General features: G+C 47.4%; 1 protein-coding gene across 8 annotated transcripts in view; it reads left to right on the top strand.

Annotated features, from left to right (window-relative positions):
* Positions 1 to 17182, top strand: part of ATG7 (autophagy related 7) — a 265262-nt gene that overhangs the window by 5123 nt on the left and 242957 nt on the right. For 6 of the 8 annotated variants that reach the window (XM_043885779.1, XM_043885780.1, XM_043885784.1 and 3 more), the window contains one exon: positions 16773 to 16945. In XM_043885779.1, coding sequence (XP_043741714.1) covers positions 16786 to 16945 — 160 coding nt within the window. In that variant the 5' untranslated portion in view covers positions 16773 to 16785. Of the gene's footprint in view, positions 1 to 7968; positions 7979 to 10575; positions 10578 to 16772; positions 16946 to 17182 lie in introns of those variants that run through there. The other 2 variants (XM_043885781.1, XM_043885783.1) reach the window with 2 other exon arrangements.

Consider the following 17182-nt stretch of genomic DNA (forward strand, 5'->3'; position numbering starts at 1 on the left):
TCCGTGATTTGGCATTTGCCTCCTTTCAGGCGTGGTTTCCAGCTCCCGTGGCACACGAACCTTGCCCTCTCACCACACAGAGCTCTTGGTGTGTCTGAAATGGACCGTGCTGCTTCCTCTGTTCATAGACTCAGTCATCAGGAAGTATTTATTGGGCACCTGTCAGGGGCTAGGACCGAGGCAGGCGCTGGGGAAACAGCGATGGATGGAGGAGAATGAGAAGCTGACACAGTGCCTTTCTCAAGGAGCTTTTCTTCTAGCAGGGAAGATCGACGTTCACACTGTGCGTGTGCTCTGGAGGGGAGGTGGTGGTGCCCTCTGTGAGGCGGATACAGAAAAATTGACCTGAGTAGGAGTTGAGGGAGTCAGGGAAGGCTCCCCTCTCATGATGGTTGAGCTGAGATCTGAAGGGAAAAGAGGAATTAAGCAGACAAGTGGGCACGTGGATGGATAAGAACATTCTCAGCTTGTGCAGAGACCGTTGAGTGTTACCAGAATTGCAGATGTGGAACTGAGACAAGCTTTCTCTTTTTGCCTGGAGTGTCCCCACTCCCCAGCATAACCTTTCTCATCCAACGGGACTGGCTTGGGCTGCTGCCACCGACCACTGCCCTCTCCTAGCCGTCCAGAGGACGTTTGGAAGAGGGGGGAGCTGTTTTACTTCGTGATATAACCACAGGCACGACTGTGTTTAAGAGGGTGCCATGGCTGATAGGCACTCTGCAATGTGTGATGGTGGTGGTCGTTCAGTTGCTAAGTCGTGTCTGATCCTGTGACCCCATGGACTGCAGCACATCAGGCTTCCCTGCCCTTCACCATCTCCCGGAATTTGCTCAACTCTTGTCCATTGAGTCAGCAATGCCATCCAACCATCTCATCCTCTGTCGTCCCCTTCTCCTCCTGACCTCAATCTTTCCCAGCATCAGGGTCTTTTCCAACGAGTTGGCTCTTCGCATCAGGTGGCCAAAGTATTGGAGCTTCAGCTTCAGTCTTCCCAGTGCATATTCAGGACTGGCTGGCTTGATTTCCTTGCTGTCCAGGAGACTCTCAAGAGTCTTCTCCAACACCAAAGTTCAAAAGCATCAATTCTTTGGCACTCAGCCTTCTTTATGATTCAACTCTCACACCCATACATGATTACTGGAAAAACTATAGCTTTGGCTATACGGACCTTTGTCAGCAAAGTGAGGTCTGTCTTTTAATATGCTGTCTAGATTTGTCATAGCTTTCCTCCAAGGAGCAAGTGTCTTTTAATCTCATGGCTGCGTTCATGGCAACCTACTCCAGTATGCTTGCCTCTAGAACCCCAGAGAGTAGGGAAAGACAGTGTGTGGGGCCAGCACCAAATGAAAAAGAATTGTCCCACCCAGCACGTCAAGTGGTGCCCTTGTTGAGAATCCACTGCCAGTTCTCTTAAAAGCCTGGGCCCGAGGGTTTTGTGGGGAACACCCCTGCCTCTTTAGGCTAATTTAGCTGTCCCTCCCCCCTCCTCCCATTACATCTGGTGCAAATGCTTACACCAGACACCGGTGCTCATTTTACCTATAACCTGCTGTATTGTCATTCCTGGTCTGTCTTAACCCTTGAGACTGTTAGCTCCTTAAACTCAAGGACCATGGCTTTTTGCCGTTGAGTCCTGAAATTCAGCACAGGGTCTAGTACATCAGGACTTTCCTGGTGGCTCAGTAAAGTCTGCCCACAACGTGGGAGACCTGAGTTCTATTCCTGGGTCGGGAAGATCCCCTGGAGAAGGAAATGGCAACCCATTCCAGCATTCTTGCCTGGAGAATCCCATGGACAGAGGAGCCTGGCGGGCTACAGTCCGTGGGGTTGCAAAGAGTTGGACATGACTGAAGTGACTATGCAGCAGCAGCTGGTACATCCTACCAGTGTCTACTGAAGGAACAATGAAATGGAAAACATGGAAACCCCATGTTTTGGGTGTGTGTTTTATTGATGGTATGTTTTTTTTGAGTGCCTCCTATGTGCCAGATTCATGCACTTTCTAGTTGAATCTTCTCAATAATTCTGCACCGCAGATGGTTTCCCATCTTACAGATGAGGAAGGCTCAGAGAAGATAAATGACTTGCCCAAGGTTGTGTGGCTGGAGGTTTCAAAGGTGGAATTTGAACTTATGTCTCTCTGGCTCATGAAGCTACACCCTTCTGTCTGCCATATATCTGTCTCCAGTGTATCATCAGATTGCATGGTTGTCCAGGTGTTTTTGTGGACTGAGACTTAAGACCCTAGATATGAAAATTGTGTTGTTTTTCAGTCACCCAGTCATGTCTGACTCTCTGTGACTCCATGGATTGCAGCATGCCAGGCCTCCCTGTCCCTCACCATCTCCCAGAGTTTGCCCAAGTTCATGTTCATTACATCATTGATGCCATCCAGCCATCTCATCCTCTAACACCCTCTTCTCCTTCTGCCCTCAATCTTTCCCAGCATCAGAGACTTTGCCAATGAGTCGTCTGTTTGCATCAGATGACCAAACTCCTGGAGCTTCAGCTTCAGCATCAGTCCTTTCAGCGAATATTCAGGGTTGAGCTCCCATAAGATTGACTGAATTGATGTCCTTGCTATCTGAGGGACAGTTCAAAAGCATCAGTTCTTTGGCATTCTGCTTTCTTTAAGGTCCAGCTCTTACAACCATAGGTGACCACTGGGAAGACCATAGCCTTGACTATACGGACCTTTGTTAGCAGAGTAATGTCTGCTTTTCAGCACACTATCTAAGTTTGTCATCACTTTCCTGCCAAGAAGCAATCATCCTCTGATTTCATGGCTATAGTCACCATCCGCAGTGATGTTGGAGCCCAAGAAGAAATCTGTCACTACTTCCACCTTTCCCCCTTCTCTCTGCCATGCAGTAATGGGGGCGGATGCCATTATCTTAGTTTTTTTTAATATTTAGTCTTAGCCACTCTTTCACTCTCCTCCTTCACCCTCATCAAGACGCTCTTTAGCCTCTTCACTTTCTGCCATTTAACAACTTGAAAATTGTAATCTTGATAAATAGGCTTGTCATTCCAGTTGGTCAGAATCTTTTATTCTCAACTTCTGTTATTCGTTGTCGCCTCTTCCTATTCCTGTCATGTGTAGAATTTTTTTTTTTTTTTTGGCTGGGGTGGGTCTTGGTTGCTGTTCACGAGATTTTTCTAGTTGCCCTGAGTGGGGACCACTCTCTAGTTGCGGTACTTCGACTTCTTACTGTGCTTCTCTTATTGCAGAGCACAGGCTCTAGAGCATGCCAGCTCAGTAGTTGTGGTACATGGACTTGGTTGTTCCATGGCATGTGGAATCTTCTCAGGCCAGGGATCAAACCCACGTCCCCAGGATTGGCAGGCAGATTCTTAACCTCTGGCCCACCAGGGAAGCCCCAGTGTAGAATTAATAAGCAAACCTGTGTTGCTATCTAAGTCCCTGGTGAGATGTGGTTCTAATAATCAAAAGTGGGTCTTCTGCATTGCAGGCAGATTCTTTACCATCTGAGCCGCCAGGGAGCTCCCTTGCTCTAGCCAGGTTCGGTTCAGTTCAGTCGCTCAGTCCTGTCCGACTGTTTGTGACCCCATGGACTGCAGCATGCCAGGCTTCCCTGTCCATCACCAACTCCTGGCGCTTACTCAAACTCATGTCCATCGAGACAGTGATGCCACCCAACCATCTCATCCTCTATCGTCCCCTTCTCCTGCCTTCAATCTTTCCCAGCATCAGGGTCTTTTCCAGTGAGTCAGTTCTTCACATCCAGTGGCCAAGGTATCAGAGTTTCAGCTTCAGCATCAGCCCTTCCAACGAATATTCAGGACTGATTTCCTTTAGGATACAGACTGGTTGGATCTCCTTGCAGTCCAAGGGACTCTCAAGAGTCTTCTCCAACACCACAGTTCAAAAGCATCAGTTCTTTGGTGGTCAGTTTTCTTTATGGTCTGACTCTCACATCCATACATGACTACTGGAAAAACCATAGCTTTGACTAGACAGACCTTTGTTGGCAAAGTAATATCTCTACTTTTTAATATGCTGTCTAGGTTGGTCATAGTTTTTCTTCCAAGGAGCAAGCATCTTTTAATTTCATGGCTGCAGTCACTATCTGCAGTGATTTTGGAGCAAAAATAAAAGTAAAGTCTCTCACTGTTTCCATTTTTTCCTCATCTTTTTGCCATGAAGTGATGGGACCAGATGCCATGATTTTAGTTTTCTGAATGTTGAGTTTTAAGCCGACTTATTCACTCTCCTCTTTCACTTTCATCAAGAGGCTCTTTGATTCCTCTTTGCTTTCTGCCATAAGGGTGGTGTCATCTGCATATCTGAGGTTATTGATATTTCTCCCAGCAATCTTGATTCCAGCTTGTGCTTCATCCAATCTGATGTTTCTCATGATGTACTCTGCATATAAGTTAAATAGGCAGGGTGATAATATACAACTTTGACGTACTCCCTTCCCGATTTGGAACCAGTCTGTTGTTCCATGTCCAGTTCTAACTGTTGCTTCTTGCCCTGCATACAGGTTTCTCAGGAGGCAGATAAGGTGGTCTGGTATTCCCATCTCTTTAAGAATTTTCCACAGTTTGTTGTGATCTACACAGTCACAGGCTTTGGCAATCAATAAAACAGAAGTAGATGTTTTTCTGGAACTCTCTTGCTTTTTTGAATATTCAGTGGATATTGGCAATTTGATCTCTGGTTCCACTTCCTTTTTCTAAATCCAGCTTAAACATCTGGAAGTTCACACTTCATGTACTGTTGAAGCCTGGCTTGGAGAATTTTGAGCATCACTTTGCTAGTGTGTGAGATGAGTACAGTTGTGCAGTAGTTTGAACATTGTCTGGCATTGCTTTTCTTTGGGATTGGAATGAAAACTAACCTTTTCCAGTCCTGTGGCCACTGCTGAATTTTCCAAATTTGCTGGCATATTGACTGCAGCACTTTCACAGTATCATCTTTTGGGATTTGAAATAGCTCAGCTGGAATTCCATCACCTCCACTAGCTTTATTCATAGTGATGCTTCCTAAGGCCCACTTGACTTCACTTTCCAGGATGTTTGGTTCTAGGTGAGCAATCACACCATCGTGGTTATCTGGGTCATTAAGATCTTTTTTGAATAGTTCTTCTGTGTATTCTTGCCACCTCTTCTTAATATCTTCTGCTTCTGTTAGGTCCATACCATTTCTGTCCTTTTGAGCCCATCTTTGCATGAAGTGTTCCCTTGGTATCTCTAATGTTCTTGAAGATACTTCTAGTCTTTCGCACTCTATCGTTTTCCTCTATTTCTTTGCATTGATCACTGAGGAAGGCTTTCTTATCTCTCTGTGCTATTCTTTGGAACTCTGCATTCAGATGAGTGTATCTTTCCTTCTCTCCTTTGCCTTTAGCTTCTCTTCTTTTCTCAGCTATTTGTAAGGCCTCCTCAGACAGCAATTTTGCATTTCTTTTTCTTGGGGATGGTCTTGATCACTGCCTCCTGTACAATGTCAGGAACCTCTGTCCATAGTTCTTCAGGCACTCTGTCTATCTGATCTAGTCCCTTAAATCTGTCACTTCCACTGTATAATCATGAGGGATTTGATTTAGCTCATACCTGAATGATGTAGTGGTTTTCCCTACTTTCTTCAATTTAAATCTGAATTTGGCAATAAGGAGTTCATGATCTGAGCCACAGTCAGCTCCGGGTCTTGTTTTTGCTAACTGTATAGAGCTTCTCCATCTTTGGCTGCAAGGAATGTAGTCTGATTTTGGTATTGACCATCTGGTGATGTCCATGTGTAGAGTCTTCTCTTGTGCTGTTGGAAGAAGGTGTTTCCAGTGCATTCCCTTGGCAAAACTCTATTAGCCTTTGCCCTGCTTCATTCTGTACTCCAAGGCCAAATTTGCCTGTTACTCCAGGTATCTCTTGACTTCCTACTTTTGCATTATAGTCCCCTATAATGAAAAGGACATCTTTTTTTGGTGTTAGTTCTAGAAGGTCTTGTAGGTCATCATTGAACTGTTCAACTTCAGCTTCTTCAGCGTTACTGGTTGGGGCATAGACTTGGATTACTGTGATATTGAATGGTTTGCCTTGGAAACGAACAGAGAGCACTCTGTCGTTTTTGAGAGTGCACCCAAGGTCTGCATTTCGAACTCTTTTGTTGACTATGTGGGCTACTCCATTTCTTCTAAGGGATTCTTGCACACAGTAGTAGATATAATGGTCATCTGAGTTAAATTTACACATTCCAGTCCATTTTAGTTCCCTGATTCCTAGAATGTTGACGTTCACTCTTGCCATCTCCTGTTTGACCACTTCGAATTTACCTTGATTCATGAGCCTAACATTCCAGGTTCCTGTGCAGTATTGCTCTTTACAGCATCGGACTTGACTTCCATCACCAGTCACATCTACGACAGGTGTTGTTTTTGCTTTGGCTCTGACCCTTCATTCTTTCTGGAGTTATTTCTCCACCGATCTCCAGTAGCATATTGGGCACCTACTGACCTGGGGAGTTCGTCTTTCGTGTCCTATCTTTTTGCCTTTTCATACTGTTCATGGGGTTCTCAAGGCAAGAATACTGAAGTGGTTTGCCATTCCCTTCTCCAGTGAATCACATTTTGTCAGAATTCTCCACCATGACCCTTCCATCTTGGGTGGCCCTACAAGGCATGACTCATAGTTTCATTGAGTTAGACAAGACTGTGGTCCATGTGATCAGTTTGGTTAGTTTTTTGTGATTGTGGTTTTCATTCTGCCTGACCTCTGAGGGATAAGGGTAAGAGGTTTATGGAAGCCTCCTAATGGGAGAGCCTGACTGAGGGGGAAACTGGGTCTTGTTCTATGGATGGAGCCATGCTCAGTAAATCTTTAATCCTATTTTCTGTTGATGGGTGGGCTGTGTTTCCTCCCTGTTGTTTGACCTGAGGCTGAACTATGGTGGAGGTAATGAAGATAATGGGGACCTCCTTCAAAAGGTCCCATGTACGCACGGCCGTACTCAATGCCGCTGACCCTGCAGCAGGCCACCACCACCCACACCTCCGCCCGAGACCCCTGGACACTCACGGGCAAGTCTGGGTCAGTCTCTTGTGGAGTCACTGCTCCTTACTCCTGGATCGTGGTGCACACAGGTTTTGTTTGTGCCCTCCAAGAGTCTGTTTCCCCAGTCCTGTGTAAGTTCTGGTGGCTCTATGGTGGGGTTAATGGCAACCTTCTTCAAGAAGGCTTGTGCCTTACCCAAGTCTGCTGCACCCAGCGCCCCTGCCCCTGCAGCAGGCCACTGCTGACCTGTACCTCCGCAGGAGACACTCAGACACAGTTCTGGCTCAGTCTCTGTGAGGTCTCTGGGTCCTGGTGCACACAAAGTTTGTTTGAGCCCTTTGAGTGTCTCTGGCGAGTATGGGGTTTGATTCTAAGTGTGATATCGCCCCTCCTACTGTCTTGCTGGGGCTTCTCATTTGCCCTTGTACGTGGGGTATCTTTTTTTGGTGGGATCCAACATTCTCCTCTCGACGGTTGTCCAGCAGCGAGTTGTAATTTTGGAGTTCTCGCAGACAACATGAGCTCATGTCCTTCTACTCTGCCGTCTTGGTAGAGCACACGAGATTCAGGACACATGAAACACTTTGTAAACGTGATGAATATTCATTCACATAGATAATAAAATACAGATTCGATAGGCCCCGAGACTGAACCAAAGACATCCCTGTTAGCTCCTCTCTGATTGACATCAGTTCAGTGCTTAACCAGCATCCTTTGAATAAGATTATCTTACCAGTTTTAAGTCCTTCTAATTGTGTCAGTTCTTACATCTCCATCTTGTCTACTCTGCTGTGTGGAGACGCCTTGTCAGAGACCTTGCTGAGGCCCCCATAGCCTGCTGCCTGTGTCTGTGGTTCTTCCGTAACCACAGCAGAAGTGCGGTAACTCTGTCGTGACTTGTTCTTGGAGAAACCATGGTGGCCTTTGTGAATACTCAGGGTGGCCGGATACAGTTGAGCAGGTTGTACACTGCACACGGGGCCACATCTGAGAGGGTTCTGTTTAGATCATAGGCGTCACGGGTGTGTTTTGTAATGACGGTTTTCTGGCAGAGAAGGGCAAAGATGTCTTGAGCTAACTCAATATATTATAATAGTTTTCTCAGGAAGGGAGGTAAAATGTTTTGAGGAAGTGGTACAGTTTTCTTACTGTACAGAGGTGCCATGTGAACAAGAATGGCCTGTGTGACGCCTCCCCTGGGAGCAGAGTCTTTCTCTGGTGGGCTATAGAATCCATCTATATTCTCATCTTTGGAAATTATTTTGAAAACCTGAAGCCAAGTAATAGCTTGGCTATTACTTTTTTATTACTATTTCTTAGTAATAGTAGCCTATTACTATAGGCTATTACTATAGGCTATTACTATCAGTTTTTCAGCACCTCTCATTTTCCAGAACTTTTTAAAGATCACCAGAAATGAAAACAAAAAGACTGTTACTCAGACGCTATCATTCATACCTCAGCCAGCTTTTAGGAAACCATCACGGATTTTGGCTATTGGCTGACCTGAGGGCTCCTCTGTGGCTTAGGTAAACCCAGTGGCTGTCACTCAGGTAAGGATGGAACAGGTTGACACTACTGATGGGCGGATGTAACGCAGAGGCCTCGAAAGTGGGCATGGTGTCCACCCCCTTCCTCGTATAATCTCTTTGTCTCCCCCTCCCTGCCCGCGTTTTCTCAGCCTCCACTCTCTCATGGGCTCGCCATACCCCACAATACTGGTATCCAGGGCATCCGTTCTCAAATCTGAGGCCAAACAAGAGAGCAGGTCGCATGTGAAGTTTGAGGTTATTACAGCAGGAAGAACAAGTCCCAGAAGTAACTGTGAAAACTGAAGGTTACAGTCTGCAGCCTGTGGAGGTGATTGCCGGGTCCCCGGTTGACCGGAAGAAGCAAATCACGTGGATCCTTCCAGGGCAGAGGTGACCCAAGGAGGCGAGAGGGACAACCTGACCTTCCGAGCAGTTATCCTGCCTGCTCACATCAGCTATCAGCGCCTAATAGTACCGTCGCCAAAAAAGCCGTTTGGGGTGACTTGGTGTCTTGTGGAGACATCATCAGTTTGGCTCAGGGAACATCTTGACTCTGATGCTGTTTTTAAAAGAAATCGAGGCTTCTGTACCAGCTGGTTCCCCTGTAGGAGTCCCGAGTTTTCATCTTCTGGTAAAACCTACTCTTTCTTCTAAGTTTGGAACTTTGCGCCCGCCTCCTTTTTGGAAGGGAGAGCTTTTTAAAAACTTCCTTCTTTAACAGCCTGGCAAATGACTTCCATACCTCATGAAGTTGCAGAAGCATCATTACCCAGCAAAATGGGCATCGGCTCCATATGCCAGAGGGGCCCCCTCCCCGCTCCAGGTGGTCTCCACTGCCTTCTTACCCATCAGCAGCTAAGCACATACTCGGTTTGTCAGTGGGACTTGGTCATGTGCCTCGTTGCTTATTTTAATGACTGCCAGAGCTGCAAGCCCCACAGCTGGGAACCTGAGAAGTCTGCTCTCTCTCCGCTCCATTTTTTTGGCCCAGAGATGGTGCCTCAGGGCCAAATTGCGGATGATGGCGGCACTTCTGCTAAGTGAATGGCCCCGCGTGGCCTCCGAGAAACTGAACACAGGGCGCTCCCAACCTCTGAGCACTCGCCTCTCTGATCTTCCCCTGGATGACCTATAGCCAGAGACCATCGTTTCCTTGTAATTAAACCTCTGCCATGTCTGCAGAGCTCCGGTGAGGGAGGGAGACTTAGCGAGGGCTGCTCGAGGCGCGGGAAGATCTGGTGGTGAGTGCGTGGGGAAGGGCGACTGCATCTGGCTGGTGGCGGGGGAGGGTGAGGCGACAAGAAAGACCTGTATGGGCCGCTGACTCTCAGCCAGACACCCATTTAGCCCTCCCCGCAGCCTCGTGGGTGGGGTATGATTATCTGCAGGTGACGAAGCAGAGGCACGGGGCATGATGTTACCCACCCTGGGCCGCGCCGCCAGTGAGATGTGGGGCCGGAACTCCCAACGTCGGTTAATCTGACTGAGGACCCAGCTCCCAGCTACCTTAGCTTTCAGCATCCTTTCTCCGAAACGTTAAAAACAAACAAAAAAAAACAATAACAAAACCTTCCCTGCCTTCCCAAAGCAAACAAACAAAACCCCAAGAACACACAGGTGAAAAATGCTAGCGAGAGATGTTTACATAGTCAGGCTGGTCTGTTTTTCTGTTCTCCCCCCACCAAGGGCCTAGTGTCCCTAAAGGTAGGTCTGTTTGTTTTTTTAATCTCTATGATTGTTGTTGTCCTCCACCAGTTTTACTCCTTCCTTTTCCAGAAATCCTATACTGACTTGCTGTTTGCTGCGTCTAGTCCTCTCGGCACACGCTGAGGGAGAAGGGCTGGGCAGACTCATTCCAGGAAAACGCCTCTGCTCCAGTTAACTTGATAAGCAGCGAAGCCAAAATACATCCATCTTGAGCATCTTGAATAACCAAATGCCAGAGCGTCTATGGAAATGATATTTCATTTTCAGTGCTTATTCAGAGGGACCCACAGCACTCGCCGTCGAGGGGGCCGCGGGGTAGCGGTGTTCACAGTGGCCGATGGAGGGGTGCAGGGGAGGGTGGCGTGAGCAGCAGCTCCAGGAAGGCCTTCCGGAGCATGTCACCTTGTGCAGGGACACAGGGAAGAGCGCCTTTCAGACAGGGCGCCGAGGCAGGTCGGCAGGCGAGTTAGCCAAGCACCGAGCAGCTTGGTTTTCTGCAGCGTCGATGGAGGTGCGGAGGGGCAGGCCCCCCAGGGTGGCACTGGAGAAGCTGGGAGGCAGTCGCAAGCGTCCAGGAGAAGGCGTGGAGGAGCCTGCCGGGGGTGTGGCTGTGCGCCGGCTGAGGACGCGGAGTCCTGCTATTGCCGCGGGCTTTCCCGTGTGTGATGAGCCTGGGTGAAGACCGAATGCACCTTGTCTTGGCTTAGATGCTCCCATCTGTGTGAGACTGGTCTATGGAGACTGCGTTCGCCAGTCCCTCAAGATAGATTGGTGCCGTAGATGGCTCCCACGGCCTAGGACTCCAGCCTTGTCATCTACCTTACCCTCAGCACATCTCTCCTGCCCTCTGAGAAGATTCTGCCCCAAATCTCAGTCACCCGAGAAACAAAATGCCTTATCGGCACCTTCCAAGGATCAAAACAACAACAGGTTTTGAAGATCGTCTAGTCCAGGGTTGACCAACTATGGCCCGCAGGGCATACCCAGCCCAAGGCCTTTCTTTGTGCAGTCCATGAGTTAAAGACTTTTTTTAACGTTTTTCAGGAGTTGTGAAAAAAGAAGAAAATAGGACAGAAACTGTTTCGGCCTGCAGTGCCTAAAGTATTTACTATTTGGCTCTGTTCAGAAAAAGCTTGCCAACCCGTGTTCTTGTCTGGCCACCTCTGTGCAAAATGGCTTGGCAAATGATTGCCTGATGCATGCTCGAGTACTTCCACCAATGGAAAATGCATCACCTTTCTGGTCAGCCTGCTTCCTGTTTGGACAACTCAGGTTATAACTGTTAACCTCTGCCCAAATCTTGCCTCCTGTTTGTTGTTCAGTTGCTCAGTCGTATCCGACTCTGCGACCCCATGGACTGCCAGGCTTCCTGGTCCTTCCCTATCTCCTGGAGTTTGCTCAGACTCATGTCCATTGAGTCAGTGATGCCATCCAACCATCTTGCCTTCTGTTGCCCACTTCTCCTGCCTTCAGTCTTTCCCAGCATCAGGGTTTTTTCCAATGAGTTGGTTCTCCACATCAGGTGGCCAAAGTATTGGAGCTTCAACTTCAGCATCAGTCCTTCCAATGAACATTCAGGGTTGATTTTCTTGAGGATTGACTGGCTTGATCTTCTTGGTAGTCCAAGGGACTCTCAAGAGTCTTCTCCAACACCACAGTTCAAAAGCATCAGTTCTTCAGTGCTCAGCCTTCTTTATGGTCCAACTCTCACATCCATACATGACTACTGGAAAAACCATAGCCTTGACTAGACAGACCTTTGTTGGCAAAGTAACATCTCTGCTTTTTAATATGCTATCTAGGTCGGTCATAGCTTTTCTTCCAAGGAGCAAGCGTCTTAATTTCATGGCTGCAGTCACCATCTGCAGTGGATTTGTAGCTCAAGAAAATAAAGTCTGTCACTGTTTCCATCGTTTCCCCATCTATCTGCCATGAAGTGATGGGACTGGATGCCATTATCCTCATTTTTTGAATGTTGAATTTTAAGCCAGCATCCATCCATTGGCTCTTTCGGGGAGAAGAAAGCTGTTATTTCACGTCAGCAGGTTCTGGGTGCCTAATCTATCCTAGGCACTGTGCTGAGTGCTGGAGAAAGATAAGTAGGACAAGGCTCTTGCATTAGGGTTTTCCAGGAGTTATTTCTGTGAACCAAAACAGTTGAACTGGTCTTCTCACCTCTTTCATTCCCACTCTTCTTGCCATTGAGTCAGGGCTTTTCTCTTTCCTTGTTTTACTTATTTCTGTGTTACTGTTTCACATTAGACAGTACAAAACTCAAAAGGCGCAAAGGACATACAAGAAAATAAGTCTGTCCACAGCCCTGTCTCTGACCCCTGGAACTTCTTTCCTGGGAGGCAGCCACTATTCCACATGTCCTGTGGGGATTTCATGGTGAAGAACATCACTAACACAATGGTTAGGTCCATTTGGACAGGAACTTCTGGAAAGTTCCACAGGGTAGTGTTTTTTGAGCTCTTGTTTAAGTTGCTGAGTGTGACTTAATTTCTAGAAAAGCCTAAAATTGGTAAGTTTGGGTGATAGATGCAGAGGGTTCATATTGCTTGACATGCATCTGCATTATTTCAGGTAACTCCTCACTGGATATTTTGGTTACCACTGGGTTTCTTCTGCTGCTGGGGTTCTTGTTCATTACAGTCTCAGGTCCTCAAAGCCTTTCCTCTTCCACCGGAAGGGATGCAGTCCCATCTTGTGTGAAACTCTTGGGTTTCACATCCTGAATAAAACGTTGAAAATCAATGGAAATGAGCTTTCAGCTTTGTAAGCTGAGCTGAGGCCTGAAGTCTCTCCTGCACCATTTGGGGTTACACGGGCAAGCCTGACTTTTCAGGATGCAGGTACTGTTTGTGTCTAGGTTGGTTACATATGAATGACTTTGTACCTGGGACTCACGTCCTCCTCCTCCAGGATTCCCTCCTGATCGTTACGTCTTAGGTCTTCCCTTCTAGTTTAGGGACAATGTGACACAGATGTATAGGTTGTTAGGCAATATCTTTTTACTCGAGTATCCTGTTTAGATGTTTCCAGCAGCTTCCTAATCACCCGTTGCTGGTGTTGCTTAAGACCTTTCCGTCGTCCTAGCCAGTAAGGCAGCACTTCAGCGGCTGGACACCAACCACATCCTCTGGTGAAATGGGCTCTTGGGTTCTGTTCAGAATTTCTCAAAGACCAAATATGTCAGAAATGAAGCCTGGGCCTCTGATTTGTTTTAATATTATTTATTTGGCTATGCTGGATCTCATTTGTGGTGTGTGGGATCTCGTTCCTGGACCCGTTCCCCACAGGCCCCCTGCACTGGGAGCTCTGAGTCTTAGCCGCTGGTCCACCAGGGAAACCCCAAGGATGTGCCTCTCATGCAGATTACTTTCTAGTCCATACTCTTCTGCGGTCCTCCTCTTTTTCCTGGTGCTCAAGTGCTGTGTGGAATCGGGTTTTCTCTTTTGCCTTTGGCCCTGGTAAAATTTCATCTTGGTGACCTTTGATGCCCTGGAGAAGGGGCTGGCTGCCCACTCCAGTATTCTTTCCTGGAGAATTCCATGGACAGGGGAGCTTGGCCAGCTACATTCTGTGGTTCTTCAACATCTTGGTGACCTTAGCAGGTCATCAAAATGATGATGAGTTACTGTCGACTTTTAAGACTAACTTGCGGTTGATGGTGAAGCATGTGTAGGGGTCTGATGCCCCATCCCACGGAGAATTTCGGATGAGATCTGTTTGTACTGCTCTTCTCCGGTGGTGTTGAGTTTTTACCTCTCTGAACCTCAGTGTCGTCCTCTGTGAAACCAGAACTGTCACGTCTTAGGGCTTTGGGGAGGAGCTAGTTCAGGCGCCCACCCCTGCTGCAGGGCTGGGCCTGGCCAACACCTCGTAACTACCACTTCCGTCTCGTGGCAGAGGACTGTTGATCCTCTAGCCTGTAGTGGTTTATTGCATGTAAGCAAGAGAAGAATTGTAGGTGACTTTGAGGTTTCTTCGTGGCTATATGATGGTGCTGTTTAATAAACTAGGACATATAGGAAAATGGACAGAATTTTAGTGAAAGGAACATTCAGTTTTCAATTTGTCAAGCTGAAGATGCCTGTGAGAAATTCAATTCCAGCCTTTAGAAGACTTTAATATACTGTTGGAGGTTAGCGCTAGAAATACCATCCTGGGATTCATCAGCATCTAGATGGAAATGGGTGTATAAAATGAAAAAATTGCTTTGGGGAAAGCTTATAGATGAAGGAGAGGGCTGAGCATGGAAGCTTTCAAAAGCCAGCAGCAGAAGGAGAATACCAGCTGTGTTGTGGGGGGAGAGAAGAGAAAGGAGCGATGGAAAAACCTGCAAAACCAAGCAGGAGACTCTGAGGGTGTTCTGCACCAGTGTTTCTCATCGTGTGTGCCCCAGGCCACCAGCCTGAGGGTCTGTTTCTCCACTGGGCCCTAAAGGCACAGTGCGTAGGATCCACACACTTTTCTGGGGCCTGTGAACACAGGAGTGACCCAAAAAGGTGAGTATTCTGCAAGCGCAAAGCTATAAAGAGCCTTTCAAAGAAAAACCAGAAATATAATATGGGCCAAGGGTGCATTTAAATCTGTTTGAAATGGTTTAGAGGTCGGTGTGTCTGCATGTGCGTGCATGCTCAATCGTGTCCGCCTCTTTGTGACCCCATGGTCTGTAGCCCACCAGGCTCCTCTGTCTGTGAGGATTCTCCAGGCAAGAATACTGCAGTGGATTGCCATTTCCTTCTCCAGGGGATCTTCCTGACCGGGGGATCGAACCCACATCTCTTGCATTTAGCAGGCAAATTCTGACTCCAAAAGTAAGAGTGCTGGTGTCCCAGAGGCTTCAAGATAGCATCAAACTCGAATCAGAATCCCCTGGGGCACCAGTTCCCGCCACCCTCTCTGTCTTTTCTCCCTAGCGCCGCCCCCCCCCCCCCTCCCCAGCAAGTGGATCCGAGGCATCTTCATTTTTTAATAAGCCCACAAGGAGGTGGAAACACTTGTTCAGTGCTGGCTGATGTGTGATGTTGCGAATTCATGCCAAGGCCGCAACGTGCCCAGGCCCTGCTCAGAACTTTCACCCTGCTCTGACCCACCCTCATCTCCTCTTCCTTGATTTTCACCAGGTTTAGGTAGTGCTCACTTGTGTTTTACCATGTAATTACTATTGGACCAAAGCTCCTTGTCTCTCTGATATCCAACACGTTTAGAAAACTGAAAGGTTTAAAAAAAAAAAAGAAAACTGAAAGGTTTTAAAAAATCTTTGCACGAAACTCACTCAGAACTTCACTGAGTAGACGTGACCCATCTTCTTTTATTTATCCCCTGTTGTGTGACTGTTCATACATCCCACTGCAGACATACTCATCTGTCTTGGGGCAGTTGGAGACTCAAGTGACCTCATTAGCGTATGCCTTTGAACTACAGGTTCCTTTAGGGTTTTGCCTCCCTGACCACCAGCACCCCATCACCCCAGGGTCTGTGTCCCCTCCCCGCCCACCCCCGAGAGCGTGCAGGGGACATAGGGAATTTGAATGTATGCCTGCTGGCTGGGATGGTTAAATTTATTTGAAGATTTGAATCAGTGATGCCATCCAACTATCTCATTCTCTGCCGCCGCCTCCTCCTCCTGCTCTCAATATTTCCCAGCATCAGGGTCTTTTCCAATGAGTCACATCAGGTGGCCAAAATATTGAAGCTTCAGCTTCAGCATCAGTCCTTCCAATCCAATGAATATTCAGGGTTGATTTCCTTCAAGATTGACTGGTTTGATCTCCTTGCTGTCCGAGGGACTTTCAAGAGTCTTCTCCAGCACTACAGTTTGAAAACATCAATTCTTCTGCGCTCAGCTTTCTTTATGGTCCAGCTGTCACATCTGTACACGACTACTGTAAAGACCATAGGCTTGACTATATGAACCTTTGTCAGCAAACTCATGTCTTTGCTTTTTAACACACTCTCTAGGTCTGTCAGCTATACCCTAATACAAAGTAAAAAGTCTAAGTAAAAAAATAAAATAAATAAAATACATACAGTAAAGTGCAAATTTCCCTCATTTGATGGATAAAATGTGAGACTTCAAAGCAGTTCTGATACTGTGGTTTGGGTGGGGGAACTTCTTCATCCTTCTTGGCTGGGGTGCTCAAGTGCTGCCTCACTCAGAACCCTGACAGTTGGCGTTGCTCACTGGCTGGACTTCGGGGTTTTGTGCTTGTAAAGTTCCCTGGGGCCACACAGGATGGCTCGAAGAAGGGATAACACTAGCATCAGTCAGACTGGCTCGCAAGAAAGAAAGATGCCCCGAAGTGAAGGCTAGGAGGTCAGTTGTGTCGCCCAGAGGCTGAATGTGGCAACGCGGCCAGGATCCCCGGGTTGCTTTCCAAAGCTGTGTCTCCAGGCAGCTGGTCGACCTCTCGTCACTTTCGGTTGCTCTGCCTGTTTTGATTAGGTGTGGTTACAGATGTCCTTTCTCACCCTACTCTGTGCATTGTTGCCATGTTTTGTTTCCAGCAGGTGACAAGGAATGGCGGCAGCTATGGGGGACCCCAGCCTCTCCAGATTGCAGTTCGCCCCCTTCAGCAGCGCCTTGGACGTTGGCTTCTGGCATGAGTTGACCCAGAAGAAGCTGAATGAGTACCGGCTAGACGAAGCTCCCAAGGACATTAAGGGTTATTACTACAATGGTAGGCGATAGGAAACTCCATTCTTCTTCTCTCACCTTCTCTGCCCAGTGTAGGGTCAGCTGTCCTTCAGAATGGGATGTCCTTGACTTTTGCCAGTACTGTTATCCCATGGTTTCCACTTTACTTCCTGACTTTTTGACCCATGTTCACTTCTTTTCTCCTTATTGGGAAAAGAGAGGGAGAAGCCAATGTATTAATTGAAAGAGTTAATACCCTTTACTGAGTATTGCTGGGGAA

The sequence above is a fragment of the Cervus elaphus genome, chromosome 24 (assembly GCF_910594005.1).
Source record: "Cervus elaphus chromosome 24, mCerEla1.1, whole genome shotgun sequence".
In the NCBI taxonomy this organism is placed as follows: domain Eukaryota; kingdom Metazoa; phylum Chordata; class Mammalia; order Artiodactyla; family Cervidae; genus Cervus; species Cervus elaphus.